The following is a 27,452-nucleotide window of genomic DNA, read 5'->3' on the forward strand; positions in this document are numbered from 1 at the left end:
AACAGAACAAATACATGAATCACACACAGCTCACAGAGAATCAGCCTGAAGCTGATCATGCTGCAGCGCTGATACTCGCTAGTACTGGAGGATAAATGCTCATACTCACACATGCTACATTTATTCACTTCACATCTCATACACATACGCACACATACACACACACACACACACACACACACACACACACACTCACACACACTCACACACACACACACACACACACACACACACACACACACACACACACACACACACACACACACACACACACACATACACACACACACACACACACACACATACACACTTGGGCCGTCTTTTTTTCCTCCGGCCTGCTGGCATCCAGTCTAATACTTGCCGAGCCAGTCTGTGGGAAGGAAGTCGCAGTGCATGACCTAGCCACTGGAGGCGCCGTTTGCAGATGGTATCTGACACCGGTGGAAATCCTGACTTCTCCCTGACTTCTTGATTTTTCATGAAGTGATTCCATTTGATTCCAAGAATTCTCTGTAAACATTTGGTGTCAAAAGCATCCAATTTCTTCTCTTGGGAAGTCTTTAACTGCCAAGTTTCGCTGCTGTAAAGGACTGTGGACAGAACATTGGACTTATAAAAGCATAACTTGGTTTTGAGAGTAAGTTTTCTGCTTTTCCATATTTTCTTCAGCTGAGTAAAGGCTGCTGCAGCTTTTACTAAGCGGCAATTAAGTTCCTGATCGATGTCCCCGCTTCTACTGATGGAGCTGCCAAGATAAGTAAAATTCTCGACCTCTTCCACCCTGTTGTTTTCTATGAAGATCTCTCTTGGGATTGGGTGGTTGCCTTCCAGCATGTTCTTGGTCTTCTTTCCACTGATGGTCAGGCCGATGTTATTAGCATAAATGCTGATACTGTCCACACATAGCTGCAGGTCCTGAGTGTTGTTTGCTAGTGCAGCTATTCTATCCCCTTACCATTTGTTGCATTCCTCATCACCCAATCAATGGCGATCGCAAACAGTATTGGGGACAGGAGACATCCTTGCCTTACATCAGTCACCACCTCAAACCATTCACTGTATCCATCTTCAGTCCTCACTCTGCATTTGGAGTTGTTGTAGATCTGCTAAATGGCCCCTATGACTTTTGATGGAATGCTGTAGGCAAGCAGAATCTTCCAGAGTGATGGCCTGTTGATGGCCTGTGCACGCTGTCGAACGCTTTGGAGAAGTCGATGAAGCTGACTGCAAGAGGTAGCTGGAATTCTCCACAATTCACAAAGATTTGTTCCGTGCAAAAGCGTTTTGGCCGGAAGCCTACCTGTTCTTCACGCAGTCTACAGTGTCACGAATCCTATTGAGGATGACCCTGCAGTAGACTTTTCCAGGGATTGAGTGACCCCCCTCCAGCAATCACACTCCGCCAGATTGCCTTTTTTCGGTGTGCACACCACCTCACCATTCTACCAATCCTCTGGTGCGACGCCTGAGTTCCACACCTGGTTGCACAGACTGCACATCCAGGTGATCACACTCTCCCCACCAGCTTTCAGCATCTCGACTGTTATGCCGTCGTTCCCTGGAGACTTGTTGTTCTTGAGGCTGGATATGGCCTTGCGAATTTCGTCCTCCGAGAAGTCAGATGTATCAATGGGAAGTACCTGCCAACTTGTCCTCACCTCAACTGATCCTGACTCTGTTTTCACAGCGCCACAGATATGCTTGGCGATCTGGTAGACCATGCGCATATCATTGCAGCTAGCTGCTTCTTGGGCTTCCTCAGCTTGTCTGTCCAGCCACTCTTGCTTGTCCCTCTGTGCACTGCTTTTTACTGCCTTATCCTTCTTGATGTATTCCTGGTAGGCATCCTCGCCATCAGATGGACTAAACCTTCTCTGGTGTAGTGCTTTCCTCTCTGCTATCAGCTCCCAGGTACTGTCACTGATCCAGGTCTCATTGAGAGACTTCTTGTGGCCAAGGATCTCCTCCCCGGCAGCTGACATGGCATCTTTTAGCTGGTCCCACCTATCCAACGATCCCGGCACCGGGTCAGCCAGGGCTGAGAATCTGTTGCTCAGGAACAGCTGGAACTGGGCGCCAGTTACTGCATCATTTAGCTTGCTTGTGTCAAACCACTGGGGCTTGGAGTCTTTCTTCTTTTTCCACCTTAGCTTGACTTTGAACTTTGCTATGGCCAGGTGATGGTCACTGCAGATGTCAGCTCCGTGGTAGACACGGACGTCTTGCAAGCAGGGTGTTCTCCATCTTGGGCCAATAGCAATGTGGTCAATCTGCGTCTGGGTTTTGTGGTCATTGGATATCCACATTATCTTGTGGATGTCTTTGTGTTTGAATAGTGTCGAACCGACCTCCATGTTGTTCATGGTATAGAACTGCACCAGCCGATCACTGTTGTCTGTACGCTTGCCATAACCATGTGGGCCCAGAACCTCTTCAAACCCAGATCGATCTTCACCAACCTGTGCGTTGAGGTCTCCCATGACCAATAGAATGTCATGACGTGGCACTTTATCCAGTAGGTCTTGCAATTGTTGGTAGACGAGATCCTTCTCTGTGTCTTCATGGTCATCACGTGGAGCGTAGCACTGGACAATGGTTACCTTGGCATGTGAGGTGACAAACCTGGCCGTCAGAAGATGCTCGTTGATTGGCATCTACTTTTCTAGAGCCCCACATGCCTGGCGATCCAGGATGAGGGCAACACCCTCACGATGTATGTCGTCTTGGCGACCAGAGAACAAGGCAGTCTTGTTCCCTGAAGACAGTTTGCCGGAACCGGTCCAGCGAGCTTCACTGAGGCCTAGGATGTTGATGTTGTAGGCCTCCATCTCTTTGATAACTTGCTGCAGCTTGGAAGACTGGAATAAAGTTCTTACATTCCAGTAACCTATTCAAGTTACCATCTTGGCAAACAGGACTCGAGTCCTCGGGGTGTCAGCTTCCGTTTGGCTTTCACTGGCATCCTTCATGGAAACTCCAGTAGGAGTCGACTGTTGTCCCGGCTGCTTTGCTCTTGGAGCGCTTTGGTCTGTTTTCGTAGCAATGAGTTTTTTTTATAGGAACAGGGTGCTAACCTGAAGTCTAACCCTCCTCCTTTATCCAGGCTTGGGACTGGCTGGTGGCTAATATATATACTGTATGTATATATATATATAGTGACAAACTGCTGCATTGCACTACTGTAAATATTTTCTTTATACAGTAATAGGTGGTGCATCAGAGCAGCTGAACTACCGATTTATTTAATTACTCTGTAACACTGGTGAGCGTGGGCATTTTTGTCCTGGCGCGTGTGTGTGTCTGTGTGTGTGTTTGTGTGAGTGTGTGTGTGTGTGTGTGTGTCTGTGTGCGTGTTTTTGTGAAAAGTCAGGACATAGATTTGTATAATGACAAAGGTATGACAGGTATTACAAGGTGAAGGTGACTTTTCAGGACATTGACCCATGTCCCCACTTTTCAAAACGCTTATAAATCACACAGAGTGAGGTTTTTTTGGGGAAAGTTGAAATGCACAGTCTCCTGTAAGGGGTAGGTTTAGGTGTAGGGTTGGTGTAGAGCAATAGCACATACAGTAAGTACAGTATAAAAACCATTATGCCTATGGGATGTCCCTACTTTTCACAAAAACGAACATGTGTGTGTGTGCAGGTATGTACATTTCCCACACTCCACTCCCATCCCAGAATGCTTTGCTTTGATAATGAAGCATGTAAGAAGCACAAGACTTGTGTCTAAAAATAATCCATGTGCAACACACTATCGTTAACTATTTAGTGGTAAGTGACTTTTTTGCAAATAATTAATGCAGCTGGACTCTTTCCCGGCCAAAGTCACAGCCGTCCTGATTTACGATCCGGTGTGAGAGAGCGGCATCGTGGGATTGAGTCCCAGACCCTCGCCATGTGACCAGATGCCGTAGTCATGCTGTCGCTACGCATCGGCTGAGCAGAGTTAATACTCAACCAGCTCACGCTCCCGGCCCACAGTCACAGAAATGGAGGATTCCATGCTTGTAGGAGAAGCGTCTACATACATTACAGGAGTGTTAGCAGACATTACGTAAAGGTTGAACAAAGTCATTTAGACTCGTAGCAGCGCTGAGCCTGTGAAGAAAGCCTGATTTTCAATTCTGTTTCAGCGTCAGAACCAACAGACGTGAGATAGCATGGCTAACACATACTGCCACAGTACAGTGTTAAAGGCCTCATATTTCACCGGTCTGGGACATTTTATTTTGGAGTTTTACAGAAGCTCTGCTGCCAAACCTCTGTGTATGTGAAATGAGAAACATGCATGTCGTAAAGTGATAAACTCATCGAGAAAACACTCACACTTTCTCCAGACAAGATTCTCTGGACATGTTCTGAGCAAGCAGGTTCGACGCCAAGCTGAAAAGCTCTTCGGCCCACTCCTAAACACACACATAAACACACATCACACCGTTATCAAGTCTGCTTGAACTTTAGTGCTTGAAGAGACAATCAGCATCCGAATGATCCGGTTCATTAATGTGATCTGAAAGAAAGAACGGACAAAGACCATCAGAAATATCATCACAACCTCCATTAGGACACATTAGTGACATTAGTGTTAGTGCTTTTTTCCAGTGATGTTTGTAGCTCTGATGAAGTGATTCAGATGTCTATTACTACCAAACTCTCAACGGTCAGTCGGACATGTTCATGTTCTTGTTTCTCTGTGATTAAAGGACGGATAAAACAGCATAATTTAATACTGTATGTGCTGCGTTTTTTTACTGATTAAATATTATCTATTGCTTTTATTTTGGACCAATGTCATTTAAAGTATTTTCATTTAAAAAGAGACACTGAAGGTTTGACAGTTGTGTGTTTAGAGACTGTAAATCAAGGCTGTCGGGACCCATCAATCACAGGCTTCTGTTCTGCGGCCCGTATGCAATACCTAGCACATCATTTCATATCTTGTATCATATCATATCGTGTCTGTTTCTAAGTGTCAGAGCAGACGTTACCTTGGCCACCTCTTCGTTGAAGGCCGTAAAGTTCAGGCAGGTGATGTTGACCATGTCTGCACCACAGACCACTGTGAGTGTCCTGTTCTCCAGCTTCCCCTCCAGAGTCCCCACATCCAGAAGCTCTCGCTGCTTGGCCTCCTGGAGAAAACACAGCAACGCATCAGGCGCTTAAACACTTGTCAAAAAGTGTTGAGGAAACAATATGATAAATCTGTGAAAGGGTGTGATGTGGCGCTGGATTGGACGCTGATTGGTGTGACAAACTCAACTGTTCTTCCAGACAGATCAACACAACAAAAGAGCGGAAAGTACTGCACTTTCACGAACCAATCAAAGACTAACACTACAAAACAATCTGTATTTCACAGTCCATCACATCTCACTCGGCTTTTACTGAAACACTATCGTATGAGAACAGAACGGAACTTGAATCTGAATAACGACACTATTGCCCTCTGTAGAGCTGTTTGACAGCTGAATTAAACTAATTTCATAATTTGTTAACTGTACACTGTGTTGAATCAATATTGAACTGAACTGACCTGCATAATGTCACTATTATCTTGTGTAGAGCTGCTTTACAACAGAATTTGAATTTGTCAAATATTTGATAAAGTTTGCACCATTTGCGTCTGACATTCGGTTCAGGTCCAGTTTGATCAGACCTGGGTGTTTGTGGACAGAGGTTAAGACTGCATCTGCGCAGGTGTTTTGATGCAGGTCAGACTCACATTTGCATGGCATAAAAATTCATCTCAGAGCTTGACTGCAAATCCACAAAGCCCCGACCTGCAGCGTCTGACAGACAGTAAAAATGAAATGGACAGCATACGCAGTCGCATGCATAATCAATAAAATGAAAAGTGCTGGTTTAAACGACTATCAATCACACAGAGCGCCTGCGCTCAGCCTGACATTCATCACAGGCTGAAAAATCACCGCCACTTTGTCAGAGCACTGTTAATATTATGCTGCTAAAGGGGGGGTCTAATGCATTCTGACTTATTTACATTGCTCAAGAGTTGGACTCTCATGCTAAACATGACCAAAGTCTCAAAAAACGAGTGAGACATATAACAGAGTATTTCTGTGCCAAAGACACTCCTTCAGGGTTTGTATAAGTTTCGGGAAAAGTTTTTTTGAAGTATGGTCCCATATAACATCATGAAGGGCGTAATTCCTTGTATGGGCACTTCTGCCAGAAGAAACACTCTTCAACCAGAGCGATAATTGATGACCAGCTGACCAGCTGCATCACTGTCTGGTACCGGAACTGCAGTGCTGCTGACCGCAAGACCCTACAACGGACAGTGAACACTGCCGCAAAGATCATCGGTGCCCCTCTTCCCTCCATCCTGGACATTTTCCTTGCACGATGCTCCAGCAAGGCCTCCAGCATCGTGAAGGACCCCACCCACCCCTCCCACAACCTCTTCCAGCTCCTGCCATCAGGAAAAAGGTACCGGAGTATCAAAGCTCGTTCTGTCAGATTGCTCAACAGCTTCTTTCCCCAGGCTGTGAGAGCTCTTAACTCCAATCTCCCTGTCCCCGCTCTGAAACCATGAACACCTCAGCCCCCCAACTCATAAATAACTATTGACAATTTTCCTAAGTGCAATTCTGAGTGTGCTACACACAGGTGAGTGGGCTATACAAACCACCTGTAGTAACGCACTCGTCCCACCATATGCACACTAGACACTTTCTATAAACACACCCTGCTACAAAGACTCAATAAGATAATATATGTTTACTTGAATGTTGCACTACAAAATAATGTTTACTGGAGCATTGCACTACTAAATCTTTTGCACTATGCGCTGCTTCCCACAAAATCGCTCTTCTGAACAATTTAATGTACAAAATATATATTTTCTGCACAATTTCATGTACAAATATCTCTTTAGCACAATTTCATGTACAGTATTTACGTAAAGTTCTTATACAGTCTCAGTTTGTGTATGTGTAGTCAACTAGGTATAGTAGTTATAGTATTTATAGTATATGTATAGTCAGATGGTTAAACTGTTGTATAGCTCTATTGTTTTTCCTATATTTGCATTGTTGTATGTTTATCTTATGTTTAACTAGTATGTAGCACCGTGGTCCTGCGAGACACGACATTTCGTTCCACTATATGTCCACACATGCAGCAGAATGACAATAAAGCTCAACCTGAACTTGAACTTGAGCTTGATAGCGAGATCGAATGTATATGGCTGGATCTGATTTTTAGCCATAGTTAATTTAAGTCAATAAGGTTGTGTTCCTGTTTTATTACATCGATGTCACAATTTACAGATGATCGCTACGCGAAAGCAGCGCATGCTCATAAGTCTTTAGCTACGCTCGCAGCCCGCCTCCAGCTGTGTTCAGAGAGAAGCGTAATGATGTATCTGTCTGTTATAAAAATCTGATAAAACTCAAGACTCTTCGCAGATATGAAGGATGCAATACTACTCTATAGGTACTGAAGAATAATATGAGATAGGCAGAAACTTTGTGTGTTATGTCCACTTCAAGAGTAAATAAGGGGTATAAAGGGGCTTATTTCGCATAACTTGATTTAACATACAAAAAAGAAATCAATAGAGACAAATGCTTTTAGTTGCCAAATGTGTAGTTACTGCCGAAACCAGGACTCCTTCATAACCATCAGAATGTAGTAACAGGCTTCATGAATCCCTTACTTGTCATCCAGCTGTCATATAGAGACACTTTACCATCCAATCAATCAAAATCCACTCACTAAAGCCCAATCTGCCCTCGTGAATTTCCTTCATCATTCAAACACGTCACATTACAGAAGTGCAATGACCTGCAAACATGTTTACAACATCACGACTTCATTCGTTGCACACAGAAGCGGGACTGAATCAGTGAACTGGTGCATTCTGGGGCCTCTGGAAGACCTTAAAGTTCTGCTGCTATGGCGATCAAGGCTCGTAGCCTGGCAGGTGTGTGTATGTGTGTGTGTGTGTGTGTGTGCGTTTTAATGACATGGGTATTACAAGGAGAAGGTAAAAATGCAGACAGTCTCCTGTAAGGGGTAGGTTTAGGTGTAGGGTTGGTGTAGGACAATAGCACATACAGTAAGTACAGTATAACAACCATTATGCCTATGGGATGTCCCCACTTTTCACAAAAACAAACGTGTGTGTGTGTGTGTGTGTCTGTGTGTGAGAGTGAGTGTGTGTGCGTGTTGGAAGCATGAAAGGAAATGCATTTACAACAAAGAACTTGTAATTAATACTTGCAACAGTTCCTCTCTGAGAGGATCCAATGCTCTCTTCCTGTTGTTCTGTGATGAGCTGAAATCAAGCGTGCTCAATGAATTTCACCGTCTGACACAGATCAGCACTGACTCATGGATTTTTATTTCATGTTTCTTAACCCTTCAATTTGCTCCACAGACAAAGAGCATCTATTTTCTTATGTTAGTTTGGCTGTTTTAAATCTTTGAAGTGTTTCAGAATGTAAATCTGCTTTTATACTGATGTCACACTAATTAATTCATTTGATATCAAGCATCTGATCACCTTTATTTGAGCCCATCAAGATTCAAATAAAAAGAGAATCACAAATGAATTGGTTGTGTAAAGGTCAAGGCCAGCTGTGTGGCATCAGTGGGCTTGTATGACAGACTGTAGATACTGATCTGAGGAATAAATGATAAAGATATTTTTTGTTCATGTAGAACAGAGGTTTCCAACCCCAATCCTCCGAGAATCACAGCAGAACACGATCATCCATATATAACAGGCTCAAGTTATACACACAATATTCAAATTATGTAAAATTAACATCACATTTAGATATGAATGTGATATTTCAGTTTTTCTTTTAATAAATTTACAGACATTTCTAAAATTCTGTTTTCATGTCATTATGAGGTACGGAGTGTAGATTAATGAGAAAAAAATATTTTAAACAATTCATCAGTATCAGGCTGCAACATAACAAAATTGAAAAAATTGAAGGGGTCTGAATACTTTCTGAATGAACTATATATATATATATATATATATATATATATATATATATATCACACCTAGATGTGTTGTTAAATCCTCAAACCTCATGACATCAATTTAGTTTTTGGTGATCGTTTTCTATATACAGTATATGGCACCTTTCAAGTAATATTTATTAACATTTAATTAATTAAAGGAAGAGAAAACAACTTAAAACTAAAGTTACTAACACAAATGTAAAAGCCCTTAATCATGGAGTCAAGTGTTGATGTGGAGCCGGTCTCTGCTGGTGTAAATCAGCTCATTCCTGCCGCTCCACGCTAAAGATCAGCTCTTTATTGGTCGACTGTCAGTCGATGCTTCACTGACCAGGAGGATTCCACAGACTCGCTTAATGACCGCTCGCTTCAAATCCTCAATTAGACTGTTTAATTAAGCAGAAAGTGAAGCAGACTGGCCGCACGTACGGTTGAGGCCTGTCACAAACGACAGCTCTGTGTTTGAAGTGTGGAGGCTAAGCTACGCCGAACATGCTCAAGTCTCTATAATAGAGAGCCGTTCAAAGCACCTTTGGTTCGGTTATACTTTTGGACTCATATCAAGTCCTCTTATCATTTTACCGCAATCAAATGTGGGAAATCAGGAAGTAGTTTCTGTATTTCATGCAGAATTGGTAATATCTGATGCAGGTCTTGTGTCCAGTCAAATAAAATGATGAGCTCAAATCATCAAGCCTGACATAAAATCCTTCATGTCTTATTCAGCACAATGTGAGCAGGCTCAGCTGATATAATGTGAGTCCAGTCTCTGCGTTCGTTCAGAGTAGAAGCAGCTGTAACTGCGAGGAGAGTCGCATAAAGTGTGTAAACAGCAGCAAATGCACATGCATTCACTTGAGAAACAAAATGACATGAAAGAAGTCTTGTTTTCTGAGAAATTAAGTGAGTTTATACTTAAAGAAGAAATATCTGAAGTTCGACGTCAGTTTAAACTTGTCCTTACAAGGACATGTTTTCTCATTTTCACAGCCAATTAAACATTCAGATTGTTTTAATGAAGAATACAGACTCCAAATGTGCTTAATGCTTTTTATGAAATGACTTTTCCCTCAGAAAACAATAAAGCTTGTCTGTCTGTCTGTCTGTCCGTCTATCTGTCCATCTGTCTGTTTGTTTGTCCGTCTGTCTGTCTGTGTGTCCATCTATCTGTCTGTCCATCTGTCCATCTGTCTCAAACACCTTGCTGACAATTTACTGCACTGATTTTACAGACTTGCTGTACACCATTAATATATAATCATAGGTATTTGATGAATAATTTAAGGAACAGAAATATGAACAGTCACAAATGATCACAATGATGGGAGTCCAGCATTTTTTTATAATTCAGCTGATGGCAGGAACATCGTTTAACGCAGCAGTTACGACGGTCTACTGCGTCTTCACAGAAGAACACGAGACGAGTCGCAGAATACTGACCGATCCAGCATTATGAATGATTCTGGACACAGCTGAAGTTTATACAGTACTCACCATCAACATGTTAAAACAGGAAACAGACACGGAAACACACACGCAGGCCGGACATTTATCACAACACTGCGCTCCATTCTGACAAAGTAAATCACATTTACTGTTTGAGATAAAGAGACAGAAGAGTTTGTTATTAGGGTAAATATGTACTTTGTTTCTGTCTGTCGTTCCCTGTATAACAAGACACTAAAGCACATTAATGTTCAGTTCCTATTGCTGTTGAATCTATATTGTACATCATCTACACAAAATACCCACATTTACTGAAGTCACTGTTTTTATAAAAACCTTTAAAAAAAACAGTTGGTTTTTTTGTTGTTTTTTTTTTGCTTAGAGGAACACATATCAGCAGATTTTCATACATCATTATTATACTGTGCGGATTTGGGTTAATCTGTGTGAAACAAACTAATAAAACAGTCCATCAGGAAGTTTCCTGAACATCATCTGGACAGAACGTGGCTATACACTGAGAAAGAAAGAAAATACACTGAATAAAGCAGAAAATAGAGCAGTTTCACAGCAATGTATTTTGAACACATTCAGTCAAGTTAAAGTTTAGTACAAATCTGATAAGGATTGTATGATCTTTGAATAATATCAGTCTTTAAATGCAAAATATTTAAAGTGTAGTCTACTTGCAATAGTTTCACTTTAGCACAATCAAATTGTCACAGCGCACACAGCAGGGAGGAACGAGGAACACGCAGACGAGGATAAACTTCAAAATAACAGTCTTTAATGAGGACATGAGGACAGGACAGGACAGGGCAGGGCAGGGCAGGGCAGGGCAAGGCAAGGCAAGGCAAGGCAAGGCAAGGCAAGGCAAGGCAAGGCAGGGCAAGGCAAGGCAGGGCAAGGCAGGGCAGGGCAGGGCAGGGCAGGGCAGGGCAGGGCAAGGCAAGGCAGAGACAGGGCAAGGCAGGGCAAGGCAAGGCAAGGCAGGCAGGGCAAGGCAAGGCAAGGCAGGCAAGGCAAGGCAGGGCAGGCAAGGCAAGGCAGAGGCAGGGCAAGGCAGAGACAAGGCAGGGCAAGGCAAGGCAGGCAGGGCAAGGCAAGGCAGGGCAGGGCAAGGCAGGGCAAGGCAAGGCAAGGCAAGGCAGGGCAAGGCAGGGCAAGGCAGGGCAGGGCAAGGCAGGGCAAGGCAGGGCAAGGCAGGGCAAGGCAAGGTTGACACAGACAGGAACACCGGGGAATAACGAGTAGACCAGACGAAATCTAACTAAACAGGCAGGAACTAAATACACATGACAATTACTGATAATTAGACGAAACACAGCTGGACAAGACTTAACTAATAATCACACTTAACAAGGACAGGAACAAGACCAAATATGGACACAAGAGGCAGGAACACATGACACACACGACAGAGGACGTGACACAAATATACTTTAGTATATCTTTAGTTGGACTTCAGTACTACTTCTGCACAATTTAAGTGCATTAAGCACAAAATTAATTGTTCCAATTTAGTACACTTTAAGTATACTAAAAGAACAATTGGAGAGTATTTTTATTAAGCACATAAATATGTAAATGTATCTATAGTATACTTAGCATGAAATAAATGTATTTCAAATATATTTTAGTGTATTTATTTTAAATTATGGAATACATCTTAATACTAAGACAACAGCCACACACAAAGTCACGAACTTGATTCTTTGTCAGCTTCACATTTCCGAAGCAATCCTTACAGCAAAATGTTAAGTGCCCTCAGATCATCCCACAATGCTCTTATTGAGGAGTCTCAGGACAACGAAAGTGTTTAGATTTCAGATGATGTCTGGAATAATTTAAAAGACTGTGATTTTAGGACGTGTTACTGGACGGTCCTGAAGAAAGCTTCTCAAATGTGGATTAATACACATGTCTGTGAACACGCAATTCTATACTAACTCTATACTGTTCTAGATGATCTACTATTTTCATATTTCTATCCATATTTTCTATGCTCTAAACAGTCTATGCGTTTATGGATTAAATTTATTGGCAGAAGAATGGCATCACGCTTCACACCCCAAACCCACAGTCAAATCACTTTGTGCAACTTCATCACACAACAACAACGGCAAACAAATGAGGCTCTGTTGCGCTGCTGCGTTTCCAAAGAAAAGAACAGTCTGCCCAAGACGGAAACACGAATCACTGCTAGGAAGCAGAAGGCACCTGTTGCTGGACGAGAAGATGCAGAGCAAAAGAAGAACTCGATGTTCCCGTCTCCTGCGGTGGATCGGTGCCTCGGTAATGGCACGTCTCCCATTGTGCTTTGTGTTAGAAAGAGACCCAGAACGAAAGAGGCTGGGAAAAGCTGGGAATCTGCAGTAAAACTGACAAATGCTGGCCAGGCCTTTAGAAATACAGCAGGGCCTTAAGCTCAGCATGGTAGCTATGGCAGCTGTAGCTTGCAGCTCTGACATTACTGCACTTTTACACACCGCCCCATTTACTGCCTTTTACAAATGGCCACATTTGTAGTGTAAACAAAAAGTTTCAAAGCGACAAACAAGGGCCTGTTTTGGGAAGCTGTCTTACATTTGCATTGATTCATTCAGCTTCTAGAAAAATACAACATTTTACACATCACGTGCAATACCACACAAAATAAACTCAGTAGAAACAAAAACTTGGCACTTCACAGAGGATTTTCATGCAAATTAATAAATTATCAAAATAAATATACAGTAGGCACAAATGAGTTCTTGAATCCATTTAATCTGCATCATGGCACTCTGTAACTATCAGAAGGGGACAGTTTTAGCACAAATTAAGTCACTGGACGACTGCCTCGTAACACGGCGAGAAAAAGAATGTTAACAAAACTAGAAGCAAAAGACTAAAAATGACAAACAAAAGACAAGAGTTCAAGATTACAAGAAAAATTTAAAGAGAACACTAAAATAAAACTAAAGAAGAAGTCTTGAAAAATGACTAAATCAAAAGAAACAAAGAGCAAGACTTCAACAAAAAAATGCAAGGAAAGAGCAAAGACTAAACTTGACTAGAGCGAATGCAGCACAACATACAACAAATCGGCAAAGACGAGAGGCCAGAGAGCACAATAAATAGAGAAGAAAGCACACAAGGACCAGGGGCCCATTTCAGAAAGTAGGTTAAGTGAAAACTCTGAGTATGTTAACCCTGAAATAAGGGAAACTCCGGGTTTTCCATTTCAGAATGGGAGGTTTGTCAAAAAGCAGAGTAGGTCAAGCCCATTTCTGAAAGAGAGGTAACGTAAACTCAGAGTCACTTACTATAGTTTTTTACCATGAGTTTATACCTTTTTAAAGCATAAGCAGTGTTTAAATACCTCATTCTTTTATTCATGCTGCAAAAATGCTTTTCTTACTGAGTAATTTTGTCTTATTTCACGTAGGCTACAAATATCTAATTCTTAAGTTAAGATGCATTTTTTTATAGATGAAAAATTAATCTTGGGGGAAACAAGTGCATTTTAAGTGCATTTTAAGTAAAACATGTAAAATTGTTTGCCATAGGGTAAGAAAAATACAAGATTAAATACCTCATGTCATTTTTTTTAAGTAGAAATCTTGAATCTTGAATCTTGATTTAAGAATCTTCAAATATTTTGACTGGAAACAAGAAGGCAAAAATTGTAAGTAAGAAAAGTTTATTTATTTTATTTTTTTGCAGTGAAAGTATTTATTATTGCGCATATTTTCATCATGCAGACACCGTCAAAGTAGGGCTGCACGATTATGACAAAAATCATAATTGTTGATTATTCCCTTGAGATTGTAATTGTGATTATTAATAACGATTATTTTGAACAGATTTATGCCATTGTTTGAAGGTGCAAGCCATATTTTTATATAAAAAAGGCTGAAAACACTCAAAGATGAACTTTTATTGCTTTTCTATAGCATTGAGACTCAAATATCAACTATACATTGGTTTGGTTTCTTCTTTAAACAAAAAAAGGTAAAATCATGCATGGTATAATAATGTTATACTAAAACTAAAAGAAAAAAAAAAGAAAAAATGGTTTACTAAAGCTATACATTTCATTTACAATTAAATAGACGAAATTTCAAAGCAGTGGCACCAGTACCTGATTTGGTAGCACTGAACATGTAATGTATACATAACCAAAAGTACAGCACCTCATTACCATGGTAAAAAAAGTAGCCTAACTATATGGTTTCTATGGGGTTTGCATTGAAAAACGGTAGCCTAAAGACATTCAGTCAATTACAAATTCACAACTGATAGAATAATTAACAAAATAATGTAATTATATTCAATTACTCCTTTAACATATTTAGTATATTAATAATATAATAATACTCAATATGAATATCCTACTTTTCTGCCACCATACCATTGTTACCGTTAGTGTTACTACAGTAAAACTATGGTAAATGTGGGTGATTTGTGGATTGAAACGTCTTCTAACTGGATCGTTGTTGCACTGTTTCTGCTGCTTTCTACATCAGTGTTGATGAGAGTAACAGCTCCGATTTATTTGGCTTTAAACTAGTTTAAATGAAAGAGACGGATTTGTACTGGAGAACTCTGCGCTGAACTCGAGTGCTTCTTACTGGATTTCACAGCGTTGTTTAGCGCATGATCGCGACTGGTCACTGTAATAAACGCATGCGCTCTAAACTCGCGCTGTGCTGTTTTCTTTTGAGTCGAGCGGATAAAAGGTCCGTGTGGTGCGCAGTTCAAACAAGTAGCGCTATTTTGTTCCACATTTGACATGTTTGGCATTTAACTTATCTATCATGTGCAACAGAGTGATAAAGACTATCAGTTAGACAAAATGTCTTTTATCCAGTGTGTTTGAGTTTGTTAAACCCCGCGCTGCAAACACCTCTTAAGCACACAGAATAATGCAAGTGGGCATTTTTAATTGCTTATTTATTTTTGTAATTGCAGCTTTAAACGATTATGTAATCGTGGCATCCATAATCGTAATCGGGATTAGAAATTAGATTAGAAGGATCAGGCCCTTTCTGACGGAGCATGCTGCACAACTTCTTGTCCAGGCCCTTGTCATTTCTAGGCTGGACTACTGCAATGCTCTTCTGGCTGGACTTCCATCAAACACAGTCAAACCTCTACAAATGATTCAGAATGCAGCGGTACGACTGGTCTTCAACGAGCCCCAAAGAGCCCATGTGTCACGGTGCACACAGCAGGGAGGGACGAGGAACACGGAGACGAGGGTAAACGTCCAAATAATAGTCTTTAATAATGACATCAAGGCAGGGCAAGACAAGGCAAGGTTAACACAGACAGGAACACCGGGAATAACGAGTAGACCAGACAAACACTAACTGAACAGACAGGACCTTATATACACACACAAGACAATCACACACACCTGAACAGAATAAACTAATAATCACACTTAACAAGGACAGGAACATGACCAAATATGGAAACAAGAGGCGGAACACATGACAGACACAACAGAGGGCGTGACAGTACTCCCCCTCCCGGAAGGCGCGTCCCGCGCTAACAGTTCCAACAGGGAGGGAGGGTGGGCACTCTGGAGGCCCCTCAGGACAGACATGGACAGGAACACAGGACGGGGACCTCCAGAGCGTAACAGAGAGGCCATGGCAGGGCTGGGAGCTCAGGCGGCCATGGCAGATGGTCTTCGTGGCCGTGGCCTCGGTCCCCTCGGCCCGGCCACTCCACACAGAGCTCTACTACCCCCAAAATTTCCTAGGGAATCCAGGGGTATCAGGAGCCCTCCAGGGCGTAACAGACAGGACACGACACTGGCCAGACTCACATACAGGACCGGATAGCCCTCCAGGGCGTAACAGACAGGGACAGGACAGGGACAGGACAGGCCAGACACACAGACAGGACAGCCCACAGGAACAGCTCGGAAGCTGAGGCTTCTTCTGGGCATGACAGGGAGTCAGGGGCCCTGTCAAGGTCCCTCAGCAACCGCCTCCGCTTCCACGACAGGGAGGCAGGCGGCTGGAATGGCCTCCATGGCCACAACAAGAAAAGCCGCCTGCCCCAAACGAGTCTCCGCGGACAAGACAAGGCAAGTTTAAAATGTTCCTGTGGGCAAGACAAGACAACACCGGCACTCCTGGCCGGGCGTGTGGACTTTCTCCACGGGGACCCGTTACTGGACTGGAGTCAGCGGCATCCGGCGGGCTTGAGTCAGCGGCATCCGGCGGGCTTGAGTCAGCGGCATCCGGCGGGCTTGAGTCAGCGGCATCCGGCGGGCTTGAGTCAGCGGCATCCGGCGGGCTTGAGTCAGCGGCATCCGGCGGGCTTGAGTCAGCGGCATCCGGCGGGCATTGAGTCAGCGGCGGCCGGCGGGCGGGAGCTCCAGGCGGGCTTGCCATACACGCTCCAGGTGGGCTTGCCATACGCACTCCTGGCGGGCTTGCCACACCCAGGCTGGCTAGCCATCAGCACTTCCAGGCGGGCTAGGGTGAGCCGCAGACGGCGGCGTGAAGGGAGGGAACCGCCGACGTTCGGGTGGGCTTTCCCCGTAGTCGGCGGCGTGCTCGAGCGGCAGCCCGTGAACAAGACTGAGGACAGCCGCAGACGGCGGCGATGATTCTCCCGCGAACAGCGGGCTGAAGAGCCGCGACGGCGGCGTCGATTTTCCAGCGAACGGCGGGCTGAAGAGTCGCGGACGGCGGCGTGACTTTTCCCGCGAACGGCGGGCTGAAGAAAGCCACGGACGGTGGCCAACTGGATAGGCTCGCGGCCAACGGACTCGCGGCACTCGCGGCGATCCGCCGAACTCCCACGCCTAACCGTGGGCTGGAGCGGGAAGGACGGCGGCGACTTCCATGCCGCGGGACAGACAGGACCAAAACCAGAAAACCAAAACAAAAGACTTAAGAAAACGGAAAACAAAACGTGGTGAAGGCGCCGCTTACTGTTAGGTCTGGTCTTCTGTCACGGTGCACACAGCAGGGAGGGACGAGGAACACGGAGACGAGGGTAAACGTCCAAATAATAGTCTTTAATAATGACATCAAGGCAGGGCAAGACAAGGCAAGGTTAACACAGACAGGAACACCGGGGAATAACGAGTAGACCAGACAAACACTAACTGAACAGACAGGACCTTATATACACACACAAGACAATCACACACACCTGAACAGAATAAACTAATAATCACACTTAACAAGGACAGGAACATGACCAAATATGGAAACAAGAGGCGGGAACACATGACAGACACAACAGAGGACGTGACACCATGTTACACCTCTCTTTATCTCCCTGCACTGGCTACCAGTCGCGGCTCGCATCAAGTTCAAGACACTGATGCTTGCATATAGAACAACCACAGGCTCAGCACCCGTTTACTTGCACTCTCTATTAACAAACTACATCCCCTCCAGAAGTCTGAGATCTGCTAGTGAGCGGCGCCTCGTGGTACCATCACAGAGAGGCTCAAAATCACTCTCCAGAACATTCTCGTTCACCATTCCTGGCTGGTGGAATGATCTTCCCACCCCGATCCGGAGCGCTGGATCCCAGTCAGTCTTCAAGCAACATCTGAAAACTCATCTCTTTCGACAGCACTTGACTTCATCCTAAACTTAAAAAAAAAAACTTAAAAAAAATTATCTTTACTTATTCCTTCCTTTGGTAGTTTGTATTTATTTGAACAATGCCTGAGACTTGGTGTTACAAGCACTTCGTCTGTCTGATTGCCTCTTCAAGATGAATCGCTTTATGTATTCCCCAATTGTAAGTCGCTTTGGATAAAAGCGTCTGCAAAATGACTAAATCTAAATCTAAATCTAAATTCGATTAATTGTGCAGCCCTACGTCAAAGTGACAAAAATGGCTTCTTCTTTTATACAGGATACTGTAGACGAGGAGGCTGCATAAATTAGTGTTGCGATATTCACATGCATTACCAATTTAGATTTCTATAAAACATCGGAGATGCAGAGCACATTAGTAAGGCCGCTGTATGCAGACCGATAAAGAAAGTGTGCGTCACTCGCACGCTCTTTCTGAGAATTTCTCCAGGGCACGAATCCGTCAAAGAGGAGTTTCACAGGACTGCAAGTCAGTGGTGTAGAAATCGGTTTAAATGAGGCAAATCTGATAAATGACGTTCATTTGATAACATCTTGCTGCGACCTCTGGAAGTTACCCAATAATTAGAATTTCCTTCAGGATTTCCAGTGTGGTTGGAAAAATTCCTGAATTATCATTATATTCCTAACATACTTATTGAAAGGGGCCCCAGGTGAACACAATTGAGAAACACGGACAAGATGACAGCTAAACAAGGGGTCGTAGTAACGCGAAACAAGGAGGTAGGTAAAACTTTAGCGTCGCTGCTCTGATTTCTTGGGATTTACAGCTAGAGTCCCAACTGCTTTACCAGATTTGATGGTAGGTTTCAGAATAAGTAAATAGTCATGCCACCAAATCAGTACATCAACATGTTTGTGTGGTAAACTGTCCCTATGAGGAAAGTGATGAAAAAAAAAAAAAACTGTCCTCTGATTAAAGCCCGGCTCACACTGTGTGATTTGGGCCATGATTTGGTCGTCTGAGACAAATTTTGAAAATCCTAAAAGATTCCTATAATCTTAGGCTAAAATCTGTAGTCTTTGATCTTTGGGCTGGGCAGTAATATAATTACATTACAATATTGTATTTTCCCTATTCCTTTTAATTTGCATCTGTTTTTATTTTTAATAACAAAAATTAAAATTCCAAAATAAAGTGAAACAAGACTTCAGCCAGTGCATTTTTTGGTCTGTCATCATTATCTTTTATTACCTTGCATAGATATTTTTTTAAATAGAGGAATTAGTTTAGCTCAATGACTTAAATAGTCTTAAAAACCAACACGAAAAAGAGCTGTGATAAAATTGTAGAGCTTGACATTTGCCACACTGTCCACCTGTATTCTGAGCTTCTAAAGCTACTGACATTGACCGGAGCTGCCCATCACTCATCCTCAACTTCACTCAGCTGAGACGATCAATGGTTGACTTTTGCTTCTACAATGAAATGAACAACATTAAATCCATAAACTACACAAGAAAGTTAGTCATCACCAGCCCACCTGCTGGGAGAAGGTGTGGAGACCAGGTGTGGCCGTCACAATTACCCAGACTTCCTCTCTCAGCGGATTGAGGCTTCTACAGTTTCACCAGCACAAACGAGCGTAATTCAATGAGGGCTTTAGGGAAACTAACGAATAAACCTGAACAGGGGCCTACTGTATTCGCAGGAATGCAAGGCAGATCTGCTGCTGGATAAAGGCTTTTGTCAGGCCTCTCTGGTGTCCAGGCAGATCGTCTGACTGTGAGAACTCAGATAAGAAGAGCTGGACTCTGAGCCTTCTGTCTCAAACAGATTATGTGCAATTAAATTGATTGACTGCCTGGAGAAAATGAGGTATCCGCATAAGGCCATCAGTAGATTGAGCTGTGCTGGGCTTTCAGGCTTTCCCAGGATTCACATTAGCCAATTCTAACAATTATAAAACTCACTGCTTTAAACTTCTCTCAACAGCATCACTGATGAACACAAAACAGCTTCTCAGAGATCTGCTTACAGTCAACCTTTCTGTATCAATGACTAAAATATTCTCTGTAGATGATTCCACTTTGGTTCCATGGGCTTAATTTCTGAGCAAGAAAAAGCAAGCATGAAGCCTTTATTGAACGCTACATGAAATCAGTATTGAAGAGATTTCACATGACGCTGCTGATCGTGACCTAAGATCAATTTCATCCAAAAAAACAAAAAACAAATCATAAACACCATGAAGACAGCCACAGCACACTTATCACACAATGGATTTTATATGACATCCTTGTGAACTTGACATGTCATATCACCATGAATGCAATAACAAATGGACTATATGATGAATTGCTTTCTGCATTTACATGTATTCATTTAGCAGATGCTTTTATCCAAAGTGACAAACAAATGAGGAACATCACAAATCATTTATCATAAAGCCACAATATTTGAGTTAAAAGTATAAACTATATCAGTAAATGAGCTATAGCAGAGGTGAAATGCAGAAAAGAAGAGAAAAAGAGAGAAGATTTACAGTATTTATTATGATTCCCATTAGCTAAAGGTCGCAGGCCGCTCTCTTTGTCTGTCAAAAAGACATGTGCTTTAAATTAAATCATCTACTTGTATACTTACTTTGAAATACTGCAGATTAAGTTTAAGTTTAATATTAAGTTTATTTATTTACAGGGCCAATGCATATTAATAAACATAACTGTAAATGTGCCAGAATTAGCCCAAAAGGCTATTTTTAATCTGAAGACCCTTGAAGAATGTTAAAAGGTCACCCTAAAAACAAAGACAGAGCATCACACATATACACAGCATATGGAGAGAAAGAGAGAGAAAGAAAACAATTTTTTTTTACAGAAACATAAATTCACACACAAACAAAGAAATTGCTACTAAAATACAAAATATAAGTAAATGATCTAAAACAAAGTAAACATATGAGGGAAGAGAGAGAGAGAGATGGCAACAGGAGAAGGCAACATAGCCAAGAGCAATTAGCACAAGGAAGTCTACTGTCAAGAATACAATACTAATGTTGACAGTGCTGAGTTGTCAGTAACCATTTTTTTAAGACGGAAAAGAACCAAAAGTATGTAATCTTCTAATTGTCGATGGGATGGAGTTCCATTCCCTTGCAGCTTTGACTCATTTTACTTCTTTTGAGATGAATAATACAGTCCCCTCTTTCCATACCCCTTGTAGATCAGTTGTTCTAATATTCACAAACTGTTTTAGTGGTGAAGTCAGGCTATGCATAGTCTTAAACAGCAGACAAATATGTACATATTTGATCAAGTTATCCCAGCTTAGCAAATTGTATTTTTTTAATATTGAACAATGATGAAACTGAACTGATTTCGTATCAAGAGTTTTTAGTGATTGTTTATACAAAGACTCTAATGGTTTCAGAGTAGTAATACTAGCTTGCGACCAAGAAGTTAAACAGTAAGTAATATGAGAAATAATCATGGAATGCACATACATCAAAGCGGCCTCAGACGACATATAATCACGAATAAATCTAAAATTTGATCAACTAAATCTGACCCGGTTACAGACCTTTTTAACCTGTGCCTTAAATGAAAGTTTGGAATCAATCAGAACACAGAGGTACTTATATTCAGATACAACTTGTAATCTTTCCCCTGATATAAATACATCTGGCACTACACTTAGTTTTGGTAATGAACATACACACTGTTTTAGAGATGTTTAACTGTAAGCAGCATTGTTCTAGCCAAACTGTAACATGAACCAGGGATTCTGTAAGTTCATTTCAAGGAGTCAAAGGATTCAAAATGTTTATTGTCATATGCACAGTGAGGAAAAGCACGTTTCCCTGTACAATGAAATTCTTTCTTTGCAGTCCACACTGAATGCCAAGACAAGTGCAAATTATGTAAAAATAAAAACAGACATACACCTAAATAGAATAAGAATAAATAGAAAAATACACATAAATAAGAAAAAAGAAAACAGTAGTGCAGTAGTCTGTAACAAATTGAGTGCAACTACATAAATAGCAGCTTTAACATTAATTGAAACTTGTGGCACACTACGTCCATGTATATAAATGACAGTGTCATCTGCATACATTTGAATGTTAGTGTTAGGAGAGACGGATGGAAGATCATTGATGTACAACGAAAAAAGTGAAGGACCCAGAATAGATCCTTGTGGAACACCAGTGGATATACTTAAGGGAGCTGACTTATAATTCTGTATACTAACATACTGTGTGCGACCTGACAGGTATGATTCAATTCATCTTAAAGTATGTGGAGAGAAATTAAAACAATAATTTAGACATAAGAATTCTGTTGTTTACAGTGTCAAAGGCCTTCCTGAGGTCAAGAAACACAGCCCCGACGACCCCTCCTTTATCTAATAGAGACTTTACTTTTTCAGTGAAGTAGCAGTTTGCCATCTCCGTTGAATAGTTTGCTCTGAAGCCAAACTGCATTGGATGTAAAGCAAAATAACTATTATTTAAATAATTAGTGATTTGTGCAGCCATCAATTTCTCTGCAACCTTTGAGACTGTAGGTAAAATACAAATAGGTCTGTAATTACTAGCAGAGTGAGGATCGCCACTTTTGAATATAAGCACAATAACAGATGACTTCCAAGCACATGGGAACATCCCCTGAGAAACTGAAAGATTGATAATTTTAGTAATAGGATTAACTAACGACTCACTAAAGCTCTTTAAGCATTACCACATCCATACCAAATATATCCTTTGCTCTGGATGGTTTAAACGATGTGATTGTTCTTGACAGTTCTCAGTCTCCACTGTATTAACTGGATAAACTTCTGTATACTTAGGGGAGAAACGTTGTGCAATTGTGACTACCGAGTCAACAAAGTAATAATTAAGTGCTTCAGCTACATCAGCTGGATTGTTAGTCAGCTTCCCATTAACCATCATTTCAAGTGATGACCTATCTTTTCTTTTATCACCTTTTAAATAGTTCAATTTATTCCAGATTGTCTTAGAATTACCTCTAGCCTCATTAATTATTCTCAGGAAATAATCAGCCGTTGCTTTTCTCAGGGTCTTTACCACCTTGTTCCGTAATGTAACGAAATGTTGTCTATCATGACTAAACTTTGATCTATTTGCAGTTTTTAAAGCAAGGTCCCGTTTTTTCATTAGTTCTAAAATATCTGAATTCATCCAAGGGACAATATGTTTTTTTATTTTTAGGATTAAATTTACAACTGAAATCTTTAATAGTACTATCTAATTTTTTGGAGAATATTCGACTGTCTTCATCCTGATTAATAAATCACCCCATTCAATCTGATGGACCGCCCTTCTGAAGTCATCTAGTTTGCATTTTGGAATGCCATAAGAATCATATTTCCTTACGAATGAATTTAATCTCTTGCTAGATAATTTTCTGGCCACTAAAATCAAATTGTGGTCAGAAAGGCCTGTTAACATATTACAAGTTTTTAAAATTCTCTCTGCTCAGTTACTAAAAATTAAATCAATTTGAGACCTTGTTGAATTAGTTAGTCTTGTAGGCCCATTAATAATTTGCTTCAAATCGAAGTGATCAGTTATCTGTTTGAGATTCTTTCTAACAGTTTTATCGTCCCAATTAATATTAAAATCTCCCATAATAATAACTTCTTTGTTAAAATCACACTGTTTTAGTAATTGTTTCAAGTTTTCATGAAAACTAATATTAGAAGATGGTGGACGATAAATTACAATTAATACAAAAGACATCTGTGGTGATAGTTCAGGCCAATACATTCCAAATCTATGCAATTTGCCCAGACGATTTTGTTACACTGGATGCCAGTTTTCACATAAATCATAACTCCACCTCCTTTAGAACCAACTCTATCTCTCCTATACAATTTAAAACCAGGTACTTATAATAATTTTCATGAAGCCATGTCTCAGATAAACAAAGAAAATCTAAATTAGAGTTAAATAAAAAGTGATGAAAAAAAAAGTGATCATCTAATATTTTGATATACTTCGTATATTCAAATGTCCACCTAAGAGACCCTTTGGCTTGACTTTAGGATCCCAAATTGTACTTGATTGATTTACTGTCTGAAAGAACCCTCATTTCCTATTTTTTAAAATACCTTGATTTACAACTTTCCTTTTTACATTTTGCATAGACTTTGCAAACACTTGTGAAGTACCTAAACCAGAGTTCACAGAAGTGGAACTGTTTGGTGACTCGATCGGTGCAGAATTCCCTTCATTCCCCAAAGTGTCTTGTAATGCACAAGCTCGTCTGAAAGTCTGTGTCACTCCCGTTCGCCACACGGGAACCCAGACCTGCCTCGGATGCCAACAACCCCACATGGACACGTCGTGGAACACCAAGTCCGGCCATGGAAACACCTGGCAACTCGGCCTCCTCTGCCGCGACGCTCCCCGCACCAACACCCGGCGAACCAATGCAAGGGAGGTTAGTTTGTTGTACATAACCAGACAGCAACGTCCTGCGACCCAGAGTGCATACCTGAGAGACAGCCGAGTCCAATGTAAAATCCAATAAATTCACTGGTTTGGCATGGCGCGGACCGGGACAGGGATGAATATCTCCCGATAATAGTAAACAAATCATGATGATTAGGCTAAAACTTCACTTTGATTACGTCGAGTCGATGACTTCTTCACTCGTTCGTATATAGAGATGGATAAATAAAGGATATCGCTAAAGTATGCTTCCCATGTCCGAAATTTCCAAAAGGCATTGTACGTTTGTTTAGCTAACCAATCAGCATTATTAACAAATGTTTTCTCATATATGTTGTATAATGAGTGTTTATTAGAATGATCTGCAAAAAACTAAAATTAATGGGACTTAAAAAGTTAAAAAGCAAGCTGTAAACTAAGAGAGCTGTGACAACGCCTAATGCTTCAGCCGCCATCTTTTTTATTAGTTGAAATTTGTTTAGATTCCTCTAAACATAAACCAACTCTGACACTGTCTTTCTGTCTGTCTCATAGGTTGATGGAAAAAAAATCATGCATTTATTTGCTGATGTTTCATGAAAAAAAAACATGAAATTATCAGATTACCAAACACAAATTCTCTGTTTACTGCAAAACACAAGCAGATGTCCTCACACACACACACACACTCTCTCTCTCTCTCTCTCTCTCTCACACACACACACACACACACACAGACAGACACTCTCTCTCACACACACACACACACAAATAACAACAACAACAACTACTACTACTATGAGAACATAATTTCATTGCTGTTATGTTTTCCTGACACGCGTTTGGATGATTAATCTGAGCGCCCTGCTGTTTTCTCGTAAGGGCAAAGAGCTCCATCAAATTAGTGTGTCGTGAGAGAGAGGGCATATGCTAATTAACCTACATCACCTGACCAATGCACTGCACAGGATGCCTGGATTCTGCTGACAAACTAAAATTACTGCAGTATTAAAGGGGTCATATGATGCTATTTTAAAGATCATTATTTTGTTTATTTGGTGTAACAGAATATGTTGACATGCTTTAATGTTCAAAAAACACATTATTTTTCAAATACTGAACAATATTGTAGTTCCTTTATGCCCTGCCTCTCTCAAACTCGTCGTTTTCTACAAAGCCCCTCCTTCCGACAAGTGCAGTCTGCTCTGATTGGCCAACTGACCCAGTGCATTGTGATTGGCCGAACACCAGAAGTGTGCGTTGGAAATGTCCGCCCCTTACCACAATCGCGAGCTTCAGCTTTCAAGTTAGTTTTACCATCAGTTCAAGCCGAGAGGGGAAGAGAGTTGCGTGACAGACACAGTGATGAAGCTCGTATGTATTTGTACACAAGCCGCGCTTAAGACAGCTGAAGCCACTGTAATGTGACCCTGTCTCTCTCTCTCACACACACACACACAACGCATTACTCTACACTGCGCAAAACTCTGCATTTGAACAGTCAATAGCAAATACTCAAACTAATAACAAAACATACTTACAGTCGCTGATTCAGAAGCCCCAGATTGTCAGAGCAAAGTCGGAATTGACCCTCTTTTTTTTTTTTTTGAAATAGCCTCCGTGCACAGCCAGCCTTGTACTCTCCTAGGCTCACGAAACTGTCATCCATAAAATGCGCTGCACAAATTTGAACATTTGGGTTGTGCTGTTTTGTTGTAAACAAATCTTAACCAATGATTACTAATTGCATCTACTTTCGGAAGGCCACATAAAGTGCTTTTGCTTTCGCACAGAAACACACAGCATCTCCCTGACATGTCTGCATCAACACTACTGCTGTTACTGAAACCACACCTTCTTTCTTTGCGTGAACATTTGGGCAGCATTATGCAAATATTTCCACATTGTGACTTAGACATGTGGGGCGTGTCTGAACGAGGCCCGGTCTGGATCAGCCTTCTCTTTTAGATAGAATAAATCCTTTTGTGGGAGACTTTGAGCTTTGTAACTCTGCAGATCGTATACGTGCACAAACAGCTACATAACACACTAAAGAAAAAGAAAACAAGAAATTGCATTATATGACCCCTTTAACATATCTCTTACACCACAGCCAGAGGAACGTTCTGTAAGGAAACTTCTGTCATCTGCGGTCTAGTTTAGTCAACACTCAGCTCACGGCAGGATTTTCCTGATGTCATCATCTTCTGGCTGTTTTACATTCAGGTCAGGTGACTTTATGAGTCATGATGGGAACGGACAGCGCCACAGGACCGACTGCTGCAAGCCAAGGCATAACCACCAAATCAAAACCGCTCACATACGCAAAAGCCAGTTCTGTTCTCTGAGCATGTGGCCAACGAGTGATTTTATGGGACATCATGTGACGCTTGGAAGAGAGCTGGAGCATTTAACCCTTGTTCAAATGCTCATCATTCTATTGATCTGGAGCTGAATCCTCTGTGTGTTACGAATCAAAGTATTTAAAGCTCATTGATTTTTATAAATGGCGTTCATGAGTGTTCATAGATGCTGTGTGACTAAATGCTTTCATTCAGACGATGTGAAGCACACACACGGCTCTCTCTCCAGCCATCAATCTTTGACCCTGCTGTAAGGCCACTATCATGACATGGGAAACAGCGTTTTTCCATGTTCTGAGCAGTGACTGTTGAAGTGGCCTATGCCACCACTGCTCTGTAAACAGGATAATCTCATCAGTCCTCAGCAGCTCTTGTGATGCTCTTCAACATGAGCGGCACATCTCAAAACGTCTCAGACCGCTGTGCTCTACAGTGACGCTATTCTCACATCAGCACTAATGAATTCTGGGAACCGGAAACCATCGGCTCTTTCCACTTTCAAAGTGCAATCATCTAAAAGCTTCTCACAAACATGATCTCCAGCTTTCTTCAGCTGTTTGTGAAACGTGAAATCTTACTGGCATATCCTTTGCTTTTTGTCAGCATACTCCTCTC

General features: G+C 41.6%; 2 protein-coding genes across 2 annotated transcripts in view; both read right to left on the reverse strand.

Moving 5' to 3' along the window:
- The window catches only part of LOC131527426 (1-phosphatidylinositol 4,5-bisphosphate phosphodiesterase beta-1), an 85,871-nt gene that overhangs the window by 32,827 nt on the left and 25,592 nt on the right, over positions 1–27,452 (reverse strand). The window contains exons 4-5 of the mRNA XM_058756515.1: positions 4,994–5,134; positions 4,332–4,411 (exon numbers count right to left, since the gene is read on the reverse strand). Of these exons, the coding sequence (XP_058612498.1) occupies positions 4,332–4,411; positions 4,994–5,134 (221 nt within the window). The remainder of the gene's footprint in view (positions 1–4,331; positions 4,412–4,993; positions 5,135–27,452) is intronic.
- LOC131527427 (uncharacterized) lies at positions 2–4,229 on the reverse strand. Its single transcript, XM_058756516.1, has 2 exons — positions 3,633–4,229; positions 2–3,342 (listed from the first exon to the last, which is right to left on the reverse strand). Exon 2 carries the CDS (start codon positions 2,652–2,654, stop codon positions 1,443–1,445), a length of 1,212 nt encoding a protein of 403 aa, XP_058612499.1. The 5' UTR covers positions 2,655–3,342; positions 3,633–4,229; the 3' UTR covers positions 2–1,442.

The sequence above is a fragment of the Onychostoma macrolepis genome, chromosome 20, assembly GCF_012432095.1.
Source record: "Onychostoma macrolepis isolate SWU-2019 chromosome 20, ASM1243209v1, whole genome shotgun sequence".
NCBI lineage: Eukaryota > Metazoa > Chordata > Actinopteri > Cypriniformes > Cyprinidae > Onychostoma > Onychostoma macrolepis.